Source organism: Equus asinus, chromosome 24 (assembly GCF_041296235.1).
Source record: "Equus asinus isolate D_3611 breed Donkey chromosome 24, EquAss-T2T_v2, whole genome shotgun sequence".
NCBI classification, from domain to species: domain Eukaryota; kingdom Metazoa; phylum Chordata; class Mammalia; order Perissodactyla; family Equidae; genus Equus; species Equus asinus.
Window position 1 is genome coordinate 46,250,179 of NC_091813.1, and position 15,893 is coordinate 46,266,071.

General features: G+C 41.8%; 1 protein-coding gene across 6 annotated transcripts; it reads left to right on the plus strand.

The window, feature by feature from the left end:
- Positions 1 to 4,357: 4,357 nt before the first annotated feature.
- GTF3C6 (general transcription factor IIIC subunit 6) lies at positions 4,358 to 14,828 on the plus strand. 6 transcript variants are annotated; one of them, XR_011497679.1, is made up of 9 exons: positions 4,358 to 4,845; positions 5,130 to 5,210; positions 6,470 to 6,533; positions 6,638 to 6,682; positions 8,664 to 8,777; positions 11,469 to 12,013; positions 12,099 to 12,153; positions 12,434 to 12,481; positions 13,214 to 14,828. XR_011497679.1 is itself a non-coding variant. In XM_070496326.1 (6 exons), the coding sequence occupies exons 1-6, from the start codon at positions 4,771 to 4,773 to the stop codon at positions 11,768 to 11,770; spliced, it is 681 nt and encodes a 226-aa protein (XP_070352427.1). In that variant the 5' UTR covers positions 4,358 to 4,770; the 3' UTR covers positions 11,771 to 14,828. The 6 variants fall into 6 exon arrangements, 1 of the variants encoding a protein (XP_070352427.1); XR_011497676.1 differs by having other exon boundaries at positions 11,469 to 12,153; XR_011497678.1 differs by lacking the exon at positions 12,099 to 12,153.
- The last annotated feature ends 1,065 nt before the right edge of the window (positions 14,829 to 15,893 follow it).

Consider the following 15,893-nt stretch of genomic DNA (forward strand, 5'->3'; position numbering starts at 1 on the left):
TGACCAACCAACCCTCCTGCCACACGGGTTCTTAAGCCATCCTTTTGGATCCAGGGCCAAACGATACTTCTGCTATGCAGCTGCCATGGTATTTGGCCCTGATCTGGCCTTCAAAGATTTTTCCTTAGTCAGCCAGGCAATTTTCCTGTTTTTGTTTTCTTTGATAACAGATTTATTCAGATATAATTCACATACCATAAAATTAAAGCATATAATTCAGTGGTTTTTAGTATGTTCACAGAGTTGTGCAGGCATCGCCACTACTTCCCGAACATTTTCATCACCCAAAAGAAACCCCACACCCAGTAGCAGTCGTTGCCATTCCCCTCCCCCCGGGCCCTGACAGCTGCTAATCTACTTTCTCTCTATGGGCTTGCCTATTCTGGACATCTCATGTGGATAGAATCACTCAATATGTGGCCTTTTGTGTCTGGCTTCTTAGCATAATGTTTGCAAGTTCCTCCACGTTGTAGCATGTATCTGTACTTCATTACTTTTTTTTTTCTTTTAAAGATTTTATTTTTTTCCTTTTTCTCCCCAAAGCCCCCCGGTATATAGTTGTATATTCTTTGTTGTGGGTCCTTCTAGTGGTGGCATGTGGGACGCTGCCTCAGCATGGTTTGATGAGCAGTGCCATGTCCACATCCAGGATTCGAACCGACGAAACACTGGGCTGCCTGCAGCGGAGCGCACAAACTTAACCACTCGGCCACGGGGCCAGCCCCTGTACTTCATTACTTTTTATTGGTGAGTAAGATTCCATGGTATAGATACACCACATTTTGTTTATTGTTTCTATTTTTATTTATTTATTTTTGCTGAGGAAGATTCACCCTGAGCTAACATCCTTGCCTATCTTCCTCTAATTTTTACTATGAGGGCAGCTAGCACAGCATGGCCACTAACAGAGCAGTCTAGGTCTGCACCTGGGAACCAAACCTGGGCCACCAAAGCACAGCGCACTTAACCACTGGGCCACCACGGCTGGCTCAATTGCTGCTACTTTTAAGTGAAGATAATTTAGTCTTTTTCAGCTGGCATCTGTGCCTTATTATCTTTTTTAGGATTGAGAGTAGAAGGTATTAAGAATGGACTCCAATTACAGACCATGGAAATTCCTCCCAATCACCAAAAGGCTTCTTTTTCTCCCTCTTTCAAAGCTGATGCTGATGGGTTGTTCTGCCCATTAAGTTCTTGTTTTCTGCCTGAGAGATGTTTCAACCTTTAAGCTGATTTTCAAAGGGCATGAGCTCTTGGCATGGAGCCAATACTATAATGTCTTCTTTCCTCCCAAGGGAATGGCTTTTTAGTCTGTGTGCTATGTTATAATATTAAAATTATTTTACAGATTTTGTATACACATATGTCTTTGTAAATACATAGACTATCTCTGAAAGGATACATAGAAATTGGTAAAAAGGGTTGCCTGTAGAAAGGGGAGCTGGGTGACAAGGATGGAAGGCTTACTCTTTCTATCCTTTTGTAAATCATTCAAAATAAATAAAAATAATTACTTCAGAAATAATAAACAATAATAACCTTAACTAGAAGTGTGAGGCTTGTTTATTTGAAAGGGAATTTTGAGTTATTACACTGACCTTGTAAAACACATATATATATATATATTTTTTTTAATTTTATTGAGATGGTATTGGTTTATAACATTGTGTAATTTCAGGTATACATTATTATTTATCAGTTTCTGTATAGACTGGATTGTGCTCACCCCCAATAATCTAGTTTTAATCCAACACCCATAAATATATGCCCATTTACCCCTTTCACCCCCCTACACACACACATCCTTCCCCTATGGTAACCACTAATCTGTTCTTTTTATCCATGTGTTGGTTTATCTCCCACGTATGAGTGAAATCATATGGTGTTTGTCTTTCTCTGTCTCTCGAGGTGGTGTGACCAGCTGAGAGTTGTTTCTCATGGTCTGGCCACTTGACCTGCACATTTGGGTTAAGACCATGTTTGTTCATGGTTTGCTTTATGTTGTATATAAAACTCTTTGGCTTATAACATAGGAAGGTAAAAATGTCTTCTCTTTTATTGTTGCCTTGACTGTGTTTCTTTTTGGGGCCAGTTACCACTGCATCATATGCCATTGGATTCCCAAGCAGAGAGCCAGCAATTGCCATACATTTATTTAGAATTATTTTGTTCTGATTCAAAGGCCTCTTGCCAGATGCTGGCATTTTATAGGGGGAAGGAGCCCTGTTTGAGATTCCATTGTCAAGGGTTAAGAAAAGCTTAGGCTTTGGAGGGGAGATCTCCCCTTTGAGAGAGTTTCCTCTCTCCCCAGCACCGTCCTTTACAGCACAACCCTGGAGCCTGGAAGCTGTAGATCAGTCTGGAAGTGACATGCTCCAGGATGAACAAGCTCTTGGAATGCAGTCCACCTCACCCAGCTGGAGACCAAGTCCAATAGCCATGCTACTTGGAGGCCTTACTGTTGGCGAGGGTGACAGAGCTCAAAATTTGTGATCCTACAGGAAATCACTACAGAGTGATGTGAGCCAGCCCTGAAAAGCCCTGTCTGGAGATGAAGAATCACTCTCGGACTTACCAGGAAGTAAACCTCCAGCTTGTTTTCTGGGCACCAATAAGAAGAGTCTTTCTTTCCTTTGTTGTACCATTTTCTTGCTTATTTTGCTTAACATAATACCCTCAAAGTCCATCCACGTTGTTGCAAATGGGACAATTTTGTCTTTTTTATGGCTGAGTAGTATTCCATTGTATATCTATACCACATCTTCCTTATCTATTCATCAGTCAATGGGCACTTGGGGTGCTTCCATGTCTTGGCTATTGTGAATCATGCTGCAATGAACATAGTGGTGCACAGATCTCTTTGTATTGTTGATTTCAAGTTCTTTAGATAAATACCCAGCAGTGGGATAGCTGGGTTGCATGGTATTTCTATTTTCAATTTTTTGACAAATCTCCATACTAAAACACATAGATTTTCATTTCTCAAGCCTTTGCACCTGCTGGTCCCTCAGCCTGGATTGTCCTTTTTATTCTCCCATTAGCCCGATAAAAGCTGACAATTTATGCACTTTTTCAATTTATAAAGCACTTTTAGATACATGATCTAATCTTCAAATAAAAAATATACAGTAAGTATAAATGTTTTTATCCTCATTTAATAAATAAGGACACAGGTTGACAAAGCATACCAGCCTGTGCCAGATCACAATTATTACATTTCAAAAGCTAGAACTCAAATCTGCAACTTCAGATCGAGTGCACTTTCTACTTTTTTTAAGCTAAGAAGTCCTATTCATTTAATGGGGCAACTGGGTAAAAATGTAGAAAGATGTTTACTAAAATGTTGTGTAATATCAATATTACACAATAAATACTATGCAGTTACTAAAAATTATGATGTAGATCTATATTTATTATAGAAAACATGGAAAAACACCCGTGATACTGTAAACAGTGAGAAAAGCAAGTTAAAGACAGATGTACAAGTTTGAACACATTTTGTAAAAAAAGTGTGCATGTAGAATGCTGAAAAGATACATACAAAATGTTTGTCATAATACTCTAAAATTTTGTACTTTACTACTAATAGATTAAATGCACATTGAATGCTTAATACGTGCAGAATACTGGGCTAAATCTACTTTATATGTATTATCTCATTTAATCCTCACAATAACCAACACCTAAGGCCTTGCTGCTAATAATGCAGTGGAACCGTTCATTCAAGTACTGGACCCCAAAGCTCATGCTCCTGGGAGCTCGATCATCCTGTCTCGGGTACAAAGATCATTTATTTTATGATCAGGAGAATCCATGAGGTTACTTTAAGGAAATTCTGTTCAAAAGTTCACTTCTCCAGGTCTCTTAGTATTCCCATAACAATTTACATCCCTTATAGTGATGTGGATCAAGGCTGCCCCAGGGAGAGAAGCCCAAGGGGTCCTGGCCTACATGCCCATCTATATGACCTGATTCATATCTAAAGTCACACGACCACACAATAACCAGACCCCACCTGCACCCACACTATTTTAACAACTTTTTACCTTATCTTTTCTTTGGTAAAAAAATAAGTCAGTACCTATTCCTTATACATTTAGCCCTATCCTCAACACATCGCAGCTCTTCACTGCCCACGGGTGCTGTCACCACACCAGCCCCTCTCACTGCCCATGGGTCCTGTCCCCATGCTATTCTCTGAATAAAAGAGAACTACGACCAGACCTTGAGAGTCCAAGAAACATTTCTTTCAACTCCTCGGCTCACAGAGCCGACATCGACAGCACCTGGGGCACACTGGTTAATGTATAATTGGTTGGGTCCCTTTATCTACCTCTCCTGGACCCTACGCTCCGGCAGGACTGAAACGCAGGCCCACTTCCTACCGCCCGGCCTCGCGCGCAGCGGGCGTGTTGAATTGCCCGGTGCCCTGAACTTGGCTCCGGGACCGCGAACTGAGGATGCGTGCTCACGCGAGATTGGGGATTTCCCTGCGAACAGGCAGGCGCGGGCCACCCGCAATCCTCTGCGCTTCCGCCGCACCGGGCGGCTTCCTAACTCGCCAAGCTTCTCCTCTCCTTTGCGCGGGAGAGCGAGGCCTCCCGCGGTCGCAGCACCGCCCCAGCGGCCGCCAGGGCCCCTCCTCTCTGCAGAGGAACGACGCCTGACCCGGACCCCCTGCGCGCGGCACGGTGGCTGGCTGCCCTCACTCAAGATGGCGGCGCCGGGGGGGCGTGGCCGGTGACGCGGAGGCCCGAGCAGGGCGGGAACATGGCGGCGGCTGAGGAGCCGAGTCGCGGGGACCGGGAAGACGGGGAAGAGGAGGAAGAGGAGGAAGAGGAGGCCGTGAGTGCCGTCCGGAAAGCCGCGCGGCGGCAGCGGCGGTGGTGGCGTGCGGGCTGTGTGTGGGGAAAGGGTCGGGGGCGCGGCGGGCGCCAAGTGCCACACGGTGGTTGGCGCGGGGAAGTAGAGGCACTTCCCGTAGGGCACGTCGCCTGCGGGCTGTCGGTGACAGCAGGCCGTCTCAAGGCGGGATCGTCGCCGTGGGGCTCTGCGGCTCCTTTTGTTAAATCGCCTCTCCCGCGCGCGCCCTCGCCGGCTGGCGTGCTAACCCCTCTTTCTTCCGCCAGGAGCAGTTGGTTTTGGTGGAATTGTCAGGAATTATTGATTCAGACTTTCTCTCAAAATGTGAAAATAAATGCAAGATTTTGGTGAGTCTTCTAGAGTTGGAGGGTGGTTGTAGATTTTCTTAAACGTGAAACAGTGAATGGTGAAATAGCTGTCCCCGAAGATTGATAATATTCGCTCCACGTAAACTCGAAGGCGGCTCCAAGAAGTACAGGGACTGTGGTAGCAGATCGGAGAAAAGGGCAAACTCTGCTCGAGTGTCTGAACGTGTGGCTGGAGAGAAAGGTGAAGATTGGGAGGAGGTCGCAGTTTGAAATGGAACAAGACATATATTTTTAAATGCACTGTTTTAGAAAGTGAGGCAGGAGAGAGAAACACAAGGCGAGGAGAGGACGATCAGATATGCACCCGGGTTAAACTGTGGAGCAGGGAAAGAAGAGAGCCGCTAAGACAAGACTTAGAGACCTCACGCTCTGCTGTTGCCTTGAGCCGTGCTATCATAAGTTACCATCTGTTTTATCACTTTACGTGAAAATCTTTGAGCTGTTGTTGACAAAACTTCCTCTGTCCTTGCCATAAACTTGAAGAGGATGTTGATTGAAATAGACCTTGCTACTTGGGTAGGAGTTAAGTAGTCTTCAGGTTGTGGCTACGGTGATGACAGCAGTTTTAGCTTCTCTTGTACTTGCTAGGACAAGAAGCCCTGGAGATTCCCTCGTTTTGGAAATTAGTCTCCTTGGTAGCTAGGTTACCCTTGGAAGCCTCTCTCTTTCTTTCTTAATTGAGATGTAATTGGCATAAAACATTGTATTAGTTTCAGATGTAGGCCATAATGATTTGATGTTGGTATATACTGTGAAATGATCATAAGTCTAGTTAACATCTATCACCGCACATAGTTACAATTTTTTTTTCTTATAATGAGAGCTTTTAAGATTTACTCTCTCGGCAACTTTCAAATATATAATACTGTATTATTAACTATAGTCACCATGCTGTACGTTATATCCCCAGGACTTATTTATTTATTTTGTAATTGGAAGTTTGTATCTTTTGGCTGCTCTTACCCATTTCACCACCCCACCCCCCACAAGACTTTTTTTTTTTTTTTTTTTGCTGAGGAAGACTTGCCCTGAGCTAAGATCTGTGCCAGTCTTCCTCTATTTTGTACGTAGGTCACCAGCACAGCATGGCCCCAACCAGTGGTGTAGGTCTGTGCCTGGGAGCTGAACCTGAGCATCCAAAGCAGGGCGTGCCAGACTTAATAACTAGTCCACGGGGCCAGCCCCATACCAAGACTTGTTTTAATGATGATTTTTTATGACCCTGTATCCTGTTCTAGGGAATTGACACTGAGAGGCCCATTCTGCAAGTGGACAGCTATGTCTTTGCTGGCGAGTATGAAGGTAGGAGGATGTCAGATAGATGAAACTCTTTTTTTTTTTAATATGCTTTTTAGAGAAAGTAGCTCTGTTATTTCTCAACAAGTTTCCTTCAAATTTTTCTGCAGACACTCTTGGGACTTGTGTTATATTTGAAGAAAATGTTGAACATGGTAAGTGATTGCTATGCTAACTCAACTCTTTTTACTATGAAATATTTCTAACATACTTAATGTACAGTGAATATTAAAATTAACATCTCATGTACCCATTGTCTAGCTGTGTCAAATCCTACCATTTTGCCAGATAATTAAAAAACATCCCAGATACATTTGAAGCCCCTGGTATACCCCTCTCTAAACTTACTCCCTTCCTCTGTCTTCAGAGGTAATCACTCTCTGAATTTGGTGCTTTTCTTTCCTATACTTGATTTTATATTACATATATATCCACAATAAATAGCATTTTTTGGTATATTTTCAAATTTGATATAAACTGTAGCATACAGTACATATCATTCTACATCTTTTTTCAATCAGAGGTATGTTTTGAGATTTATACATGTTGATAGATATAACTCTTATTTTCCCTGTTGCTTAGTATTCCATTTGTGACTATACTGCAGTTTATTCTCCAGTTAATGGACGTGTTGGTTGCTTCCACTTTTACTAGTAGTTATTAATTACAACTAAAATTTATTGCGTGCCTTCTATATGTCAGGCGCTGTTCTAAATGCTACATGTCTAAACTCATTTAATTACCACAAGCCTATGAGGTAGATACCATTGTTATCTTTATTTTATGTTCGAAGAAACTGAAGCACAGAGAGGTAAATGACATTCCCAAGGTCATACTCAAGTAAGCAGCAGAGCCAGGATTTGAACCCAGGGGGTCTTCTCCAGAGCCCACGTTCTTAATTATGCTTATAACTCACTACTAAATGCCGCCATGAATATTTTATATGTCTCCTGTGCCTATATGTAAAAATATCTTTAAGGTATACTCTTAGAAATGAAATTGCCAGATTGATGGGTGTGTGTATCTTCAACTTTGCTATTAGGTTCAGCCATATGAAATTACCAATTTTGGCTGAAGATTGACAGTTTCACATGGTTCAACTTAACAGATGCCACTATGTTGCTTTCTCAAGTGGAGTTTCAGTTTACACTCACAGTAGCAGTGTATAGAAGTTCTCAGTGGGGTTCGCATCCTTAGCTCAGACCCTCATCCTCCCTCCTGCCTGTGTCCACAGCTTTCTATAAAGCTGTAACCCCCAGCAGCAGGTTAGCAGCAGTGTCTGTCTCAGCCTTCTTTCATGATTGGAAATATCCGCACTCCAGTCTCTGGCTTCAGGATTTGGTCCTTCTTCTTCTTCTTCTTCTTTTTTTTTTTTTGCTGAGGAAGACTGGCCCTGAGCTAATCCATGCCCATCCTCCTCTATTTTATGTGGGACCCCCGTCACAGTGTGGCTTGCCAAGTGGTGTGTAGGTCCGTACCAAGGATCTGAACTGGTGAACCCCAGGCCATTGAAGCAGAATGTACGAACTTTAACTGCTGTGCCACCTGGCCGGTCCCTGGTCCTTCATTTTGAGTGGTAGAATTTTAGACCTCATCACCCTGTAAGGCCAAATTCTTGGCCCCAGTTTCCTATTTAAGAGCTGCAGCCTAAGTGGCCCATAGTTTAATCTCACTCAGAGCTTTGGGTTTTCTATCCCCTGGAGATGTGTGTTGTTTTTGAGTCTGGTTGTGCCCTCAGTTGTTACGTGTTTTTGTTTTTTTTCTTTTTTCTGCTTTTTCTCCTCAAATCCCCCCAGTACATAGTTGCATATTTTAGTTGTGGGTCCTTCTAGTTGTGGCATGTGGGATGCCACCTCAGCATGGCCTGATGAGTGATGCCATGTCTGCACCCAGGAATTGAACTGGTGAAACCCTGGGCCGCAGAAGCGAGGGTGTGAACTTAACCACTCCGGCATGGGCCTGGCCCCTGTTACGTGTTATATCTGTCATTTATCTGTGCTTGGGGCGGAAGGGATGAGTAAATCTTGAACTTACTACCCTATCTTGACAGGAAGTAGTTTAGTCTTTTGAGGCTTAACATGATGATTTTATTTGATGGCATCCAGCAGTATAATAATTGAGTTGATTTTGTTCTAGTGGATGCAGAAGGAAATAATAAGACAGTGCTGAAGTATAAGTGCCATACAATGAAGAAGCTCAACATGACGAGAACTCTTCTGACAGAAAAGAAGGAAGGAGAAGAAAACATAGGTTGGTTCACTTAGGTCTTTGAAAACAGATGATTTAATATTGGCTCTGGTAATGACATATTGCTGCCAGGACGTTCCTTGTACTTTGAAGTAATGACTGTATGTAATATGTTAAATATATTAAAATTGAGGTGCTCCATGAAAAGTACCAAGCATAAATTTAAAATTCAGTGGAATTCTAATATAGCAGAGATATGTAAGAAATCTCTATCTGCTTTGCATGGGAAACAATTGTGAGGAATTTCCCAAGAAACTTAATATGATTTCCAACCCCTAGGGAATTCAGCGTGTGTGTGTCTGTCTCTTCCTCTCTTTTATAATGAAAACTTCCCTGTAAGTGGGGGAGATAGGATAGCAGTTCTGGATTCCCAGGGTGTAACCTCAGAGATCTCCTGACACTTTTGGCAGCTGCTGCAGCCTTCCCCAGGAGCTCACAGCTGGAAGAAGCTGGCTTTAGACGTGAGGGAGGGACTCAGACTCTAGTACACAGTTGTTAGTCCTGAGTCCAGTTCTTAATTAGCGTCCATTTAGCCTTCTCCAGTCGCTAGTCATCCCAGACTAGAGACTTTAGACCAGGGCTGCTTGTGTCCACAGCAGGCACATGTTTATGGAGATAAACAGAGAATCACTCGAGAGTTTTAAAAGCTCATTGCTCAAAGACATGTTTGAAACTCTAGTAAACATGACCTTAGTGATGAATATATTCATGACTCAGTAGGTTTATTGTATTTTAAGGAATAAAATTTGAAGGTACATTAATCATACAGAAATTAATAACACCAACTACACATTACTCCATAACAAATCTCTGTTCTTATGTATATCCCAAAACTATCCCCTTTTTTAGGCACTCTCTGAAAATAGCAGGAAGAATAGATAATACTTGAAGTTCTAGAATGAACTTGAAGGGCAGATGCGTATCAGATGAGCTTAGCTATTGTTTAGATACTCTTGTTAAAGGAAATTATAGAATTTCCTCTCTTGTAGTCTTTAATAGTCTGATAGATCTTTGGAACAATTTGGATGTTTTGCTTAATCAAATAAATTAGTAAGCAACTGTTCAAGGCTGTATTAGTTATCTATTGCTGCATAAAAAATTACCCCTAAACTTAACGGCTTAAAACAATAGCAAAAAACGCCATCTTACACAGTTTCTGTGAATCAGGAATTTGGGAGCAGCTTAGCTAGGTGGTTCTGGCTCTAGGTGGCTCCCGAGGCTGCAGTCATCTGAAGGCGTGAGTAAAGCTGGAGGGTCCGATGGTAAGATGGCTCACTCACATGGCCGGCAAGTTTGTGCTGGCCGTTAGCAGGAGGCCTCGGTTCCTTGCCTCCACTTAGTACTGTTTGAGTGCCCTCCTCCCAAGGCAGCTGGCTCCTCCCAGATCAGGTGATCCATGAGAACGTCTTATGAACTAGCCTTAGAAGTCACATTCTGTGATTTCTGCAGTTTCCTATACAGTGTGGGAGGGGGTGACATGGGCATGAAGGTGAGGATCATTGGGAACCTTAGAGGCTGGCTGCCAAACATGGCAGTATGCTGGAGGCAGGCAAAGCAGACCGGAGATGTGGTCCTTACTTTCTGGGAACTTCACTCTAAAGGAAGTCACACTGAAATAGCCGTGGATGAATGTGAGTCCACGCCTATTTCATTCAGCTTATTTTAAGTATCTGTTATGTGCCAAGTATTATGCTAAATAACAGAATAAAGGATGGCTTCAAGGTTTTGAATCTGGGTGACTAGGAGAATGATGCCATTGCAGGAAAAAAATAAGAAAGTCAATAGTTGAAGCTGAACTGGAGAGAAAAGGACTAATCAGTCTTCGATAGAGGTAGACTTTATAGGAACAACACATGAGAAGACGCGGGATCAGCAGTGAGGACGTTTCAACAAACAGCTGCAGAAGAGCTCATTTATAGTGGGGAGTAGGAGCAGATGGATGTGTGAGCAGGTGACAGGATACGTTGGGGTATCTTAGAGATAGCTAGTGGAATTTTGAAAATGAGAGTAAACAGCTTGGGCTTGCTACAGAAATTAATGAGAATCAATTGCAAGTATTTGGCTGAAAGGTTAATAAGAATAAATGAAAAAATGACTAGCATTATTGGAGCAGTTCTTGATTATAGGGCTTCATTGAGGGGTTAGGGCTTTGACTATGAGTATGGAGAGAAACAAAACTTTTCCAAGTGTTTTTTTTTTGAGAGGTGTCTTATTTCACAATTGGATATTCCAACTCAAAACGACATGTAAGTGTTGACTTAGAAGATGATAGGTCAGTATCACCCATTGTGTTATGAAAACTGAGAGGTGAGGAGAAAATTGTAGGGAAGTGACAGTTTTCGTTACTCTAAGGCTTGAGGTAGCAGTGAGAGCTCAAATTATCATTCAGAATGAGTTGGGAATTGAACTCTGGGAAGAGGCCTTGCAGTGCTAACTGAAGTTGATTGCTTTTAGTGATTTGGACAATACATCCCCTGTTAGCATTCCAAGGTCTCCATGTAAGATGGAAATTACTTAATTATTTATCAGTAGTTACAGGCACCATGTTCCTTGGTTTATGGTGGGCTTTTACTTTGACATTTATTCATAGGATGAATATTTAAATTAAAGAAAAATATACTTAAGTAACTAAGACTCCTTTTTCCTGTGTCTTTCTTGGTTTGTCCTCCCCTCTTTCCCCTCCCTCCCCATTAGGTGGTGTGGAATGGCTGCAAATCAAGGATAATGATTTCTCCTATAGACCCAACATGATTTGTAGCTTTCTACATGAAAATGAAGATGAAGATGTTGTAGTTCCAGCCTCAGATAAACCTTTGGAGTTGGAAGAGCAAGAAATTCAAATGAAGGATAATTCAAACCTGAGTCACGAACAGGGGAAGCCACTGCACCTGGAAATAGAGGATTCTGGTCCTCTTATTGATATCCCTTCTTTTGAGACAGAAGGTTCTGTTTTTATGGAAACTCAAGATGCTACTTTAGAAAGCTCTCCTAGATGAAATGTTTCTCGTAATAACTAGTCGTGAACTTTTTAGAGTTTTTATATAAAATATTTGGCTGTGTAGCTTTCAGTTCACTATTATTTTATTTTTGTTGGCTATACACATATTTCCAATTATAGCTACAACTTAATATAACAGAATCATTAAGGACCAGGTATGAACTGAATTTTTTAAAATATGGTTTAAATGACTATAGCAACCCTTCTCTGCTGAGTCCTTTAAATTGGAGATTTTACTAAGGTAAGTGTATAAGTTTTCTATTGCGGCCATCATAAACTACCACAAACTTAGTGGCTTAAAACAGCAGGAATGTATTTTCTTACAGTTTTGTGTGTCAGCAGCTGGACATGGGCCTCACCTGGGCTGAAATCAGGGTGCTGGTAGGGCTTTATTCTTTTCTGAAGAGGGGCGTGGGGAGACATTTCCTTGTTCATTCAGTTGTGGGCAGAATTCAACTCTTGGAGTTGAAGGATTAAGGTCCCATTTCCTTGCTGTCAGCAAAGGGCCATTCCGGGCTTTTAGAGGCTGCCTGCATTCCTTGGCTCATGGTCCCCTTCTCTTCAAAGCCAGCAATGGCAGGTCAAGTCCCTCTCATGCTAAAATCTATGCTGCTTCCACCATCCTGTCTCTAACCAACCCTTCCTGCCTTTGCCTTTAAAGGTCCATTTGATTACATTGGGCCCACCTGGATGACCTTCCTGTTTTAAGGTCTGTAACTTTAATTTCATTTGCAAAGTCTGTTTTGCCATGTAACTTACGTAAACAGGCATAAAACTGAGGATTAGGGCCTGAAAATTTTGGGGGGCCATTTTCCGGTCTACCACAGTAAGTATTATATCTAGGAACAGAAAAAGAATTCAGAAGTGCTTAAGGATAAAGTTCAAGTTCCTGATAGTCCAGCTGTAATTCCACTCCTTTCCCCCTTGAGAAAGATACTGGAATTCAGCTGTAACAGTCATTCTATTATGGTGATGAGCAGATCTGGTCTAATTTGTATTTTTTAAGTAAATTATTCACAAACTTTAATACTTTGTTATAGGTTGAACTATATGAAATTGCCAATATTCAATTGTTTCTAACTACAAAAAACAGCAACTTCGTATGGTTTAACCTGGTGTTGATTTGTTAAAACACACCTCACATTAATTATATCTCATAAGTGTTGGAGATATAACTGTTTTTTGTGACAGATCAGATAACTAATGTTCTAGGGTGAGGAATTTTTTTCTTCAATAAGTTTTGTAACTTTTCAAAAAAAAACTTACGCTGATTAAAAACATTTCCAAATCATAAGTGCATATGTCTTCCCAATTTTTATACGGCTTTTTTAGCCTCAGCTTTTGTTAATAAAAAGCTTACTTTTCCCACCATATGTCTGTGTAGGAGAGACTGCTAATTATCTGACCCAATATCTGTTCTTCCTTTTTTTCTTTGTAACAGAATCCCAGAATTTATTCAGGTTATCAATGTGCCCAGCTTTCCTTGCGTGTATACATGGCCATTTGACTAAATTCTGGGCAGTGACATGGAATTAGAAGTGTCAAGAGTGGGATGATTCTGGCAAGTTTCCTTAAACCTTAAGGTGTAAGAGGAAATGGGCCAGCTCATCTTCTCTTTCTTCCTGCTGGAACATGGCTGTGGCGGCTAGAGTTCCACCAGGCTTCCTAGACTGTAAAGTAACCTTGGAAATAGAAGCCCTGGGTGGCAGAGCAACAAGATAGAAGATCGGATTCTGACACTATGCTGCTGCCCTAGACTGCTGTGAACAGAGAGTTAGTAAAACCCTTCTTTTTCTTCCTAGTAGAATGAGCTCGACTTTACCTTTCAGCAGCGTTTTCTCTGGAAACCTGCTGGACAAGGTACCAATAGAACATCAGCTGTAATGCCAGGCGATATTGTTTGTCATTTAAAATTACCCTTATCGGTAAGCTGTACCTGGACCAGGACGACTGGGACAAGTGCTATAAATGTCCATTGGAAAGCGTGGGCTTTGGACTTCCTTAAGTGCTGTGTTTCTTTTTGCAAAGATCCCTGGAAGCGACACTCATGGGCTCTGAAGAGATATTGGTTCTTAGGGAGCATGAAGGTTGTAAGCCAATGTGGCTTCTGCACCCACCCAGATGATCTTGTTCCCTTAGAGTGGAGCTCACACTTGGGAGTCTGGAACAAAGACTCCTGCTGAAACAAGTCATGCTGCTGTGCTTTTTCCTATGAAGTCAAGTGAGCCGCTGCAGGTTGGGTCCCCCAGGCTTATTGGGTCCTGTGAGCGAATGTCATTCCAAAACTCTGACTACTACTGCTGTTCAGGCAGAGAAGGCATTGCAACTACCTACCTCTGGCCTTTTACGTGAGAGAAATAACTTCTCTCTTGTTTAAGTCACTCTGTAATTGCCACAGTTAACCCTAATGGATACATTGTGCATTTTAGAAAACTTGAAAAATGTAGAAAAGTATAAAGAAGTTGAGTGGAAGCTTCTTGAGATTTGTAAACTTGTAAAAGAAACTGATCTAGACTATTAGGTAAGTTACACCTTAAATTGAAGAAGAAAATGAAATCATAAATTCTGAAGAGAATATGATGTGTTTTAGCTTCTTACCTGTTAATAGGATAGATGTTTGGAATTTAGTGAAATAAAATCTTATTTTTCAACCATGAAATATTTTGTAAGACTAGAACTTCATGTATGAATTTCTCCTCTGTTGGTTTGCCTTGTAACTTACTAGGATTACTCATCTTGGAACCAGTCTCTCTGTAGCTGTCACACTAAAGACTACTTCTGACACCAAATGCAGTGGGTGGCTTTTACTTGCAAATGATGGTGTTCTATTCAAAAGGGATCATATTGTTAGAATGTATCATGGAGAATTCTTCCTTAAGGCCATTATAGAAATGTTTGAAAACCCACCCGTTTTTCTTTTGTTTTTCTTTTTTGAGGGAAGTACTGGTATTTTGTCTCTGGGTTTAATGTAACTGTACTTACATAACATTAATGCGAATGTCAAGGTAGCAAGAGGTTCTAGTTTTCTCAGATCCAAAATAAAATTTCTTTCACTATCTTGTCTTAACAACCTCTTATTTCCTACTTATATTCCACGCTCCCAATTTGTGATTCTGTTAGTTTCCTACTGCTGCTGTAACAAATTACCAAGAACTTAGTGGGTTAAACAATATAAATTTATTATCTTATAGTTCTGGAGGTCAAATTTCAAGATTAAGTCTTGGGGGATAAAATCAAAAGGTAGGGCTGCATTCCTTCTGGAGGCTCCAGAGGAGAATCCACTTCCTTGTCTTTTCCAACTTCTAGAGGTTACCTGCATTCTTTGGCTTGAGGCCTCTTCCCCCATATTCAAAGCCAGCAATTAATATCTTCACTCAATCATCAGTCTCTTTCTTCTGACCTCTGCTTCTGTCATCATATCTCCTCTGATTGTTACACTCCTGCCTCCCTCTTAGAAGATCCTTTGTGGGTCAGCCCAGTGGCTCAGTGGTTAAGTGCACATGTTCCACTTCGGTGGCTGGGGTTTACTGGTTCGGATCCTGGGTGCAGACATGGCACCACTTGGCAAGCCACGCTGTGGTAGGTGTCCCACATATAAAGTAGAGGAAGATGGGCACAGATGTTAGCTCAGGGCCAGTCTTCCTCAACAAAAAGAGGAGGATTGGCAGCAGGTGTTAGCTCAGGGCTAATCTTCCTCAAAAAAAAATTATAAAAAAATAAAAAAGATCCTTTGTAATTAGATTGGGGCCACCCAGGAAATCCAGGATAATCTTCCTATCTAAAGATCCTTAATCACATCTGCAAAATTCCCTTCACGTATAAGGTAATATTTACAGATTCAGGGCATTAGGACATGGGCATTTTAGGGAGCCATTATTCTGCCTGCCACACTTTGGTGCATAAATTTTTCTGGGAGACAAATGAGGTGAGCCCTCTTATTGCCCCAGCATACCACCTGGAGAGAGTTTCCATGGCCCAGTGTAGGGAGGGGGAATCCAGATGGAGCCCAGTAGTCTCTGAGTTGAGGACATGGAACTGGGAATCCAGGGAGACCAAGGGGGCTGGAGTTTGCAGAGCAGAGTATTAGAAAGAGGAGAGTGTACAGAGAAGGATCCAGAGAT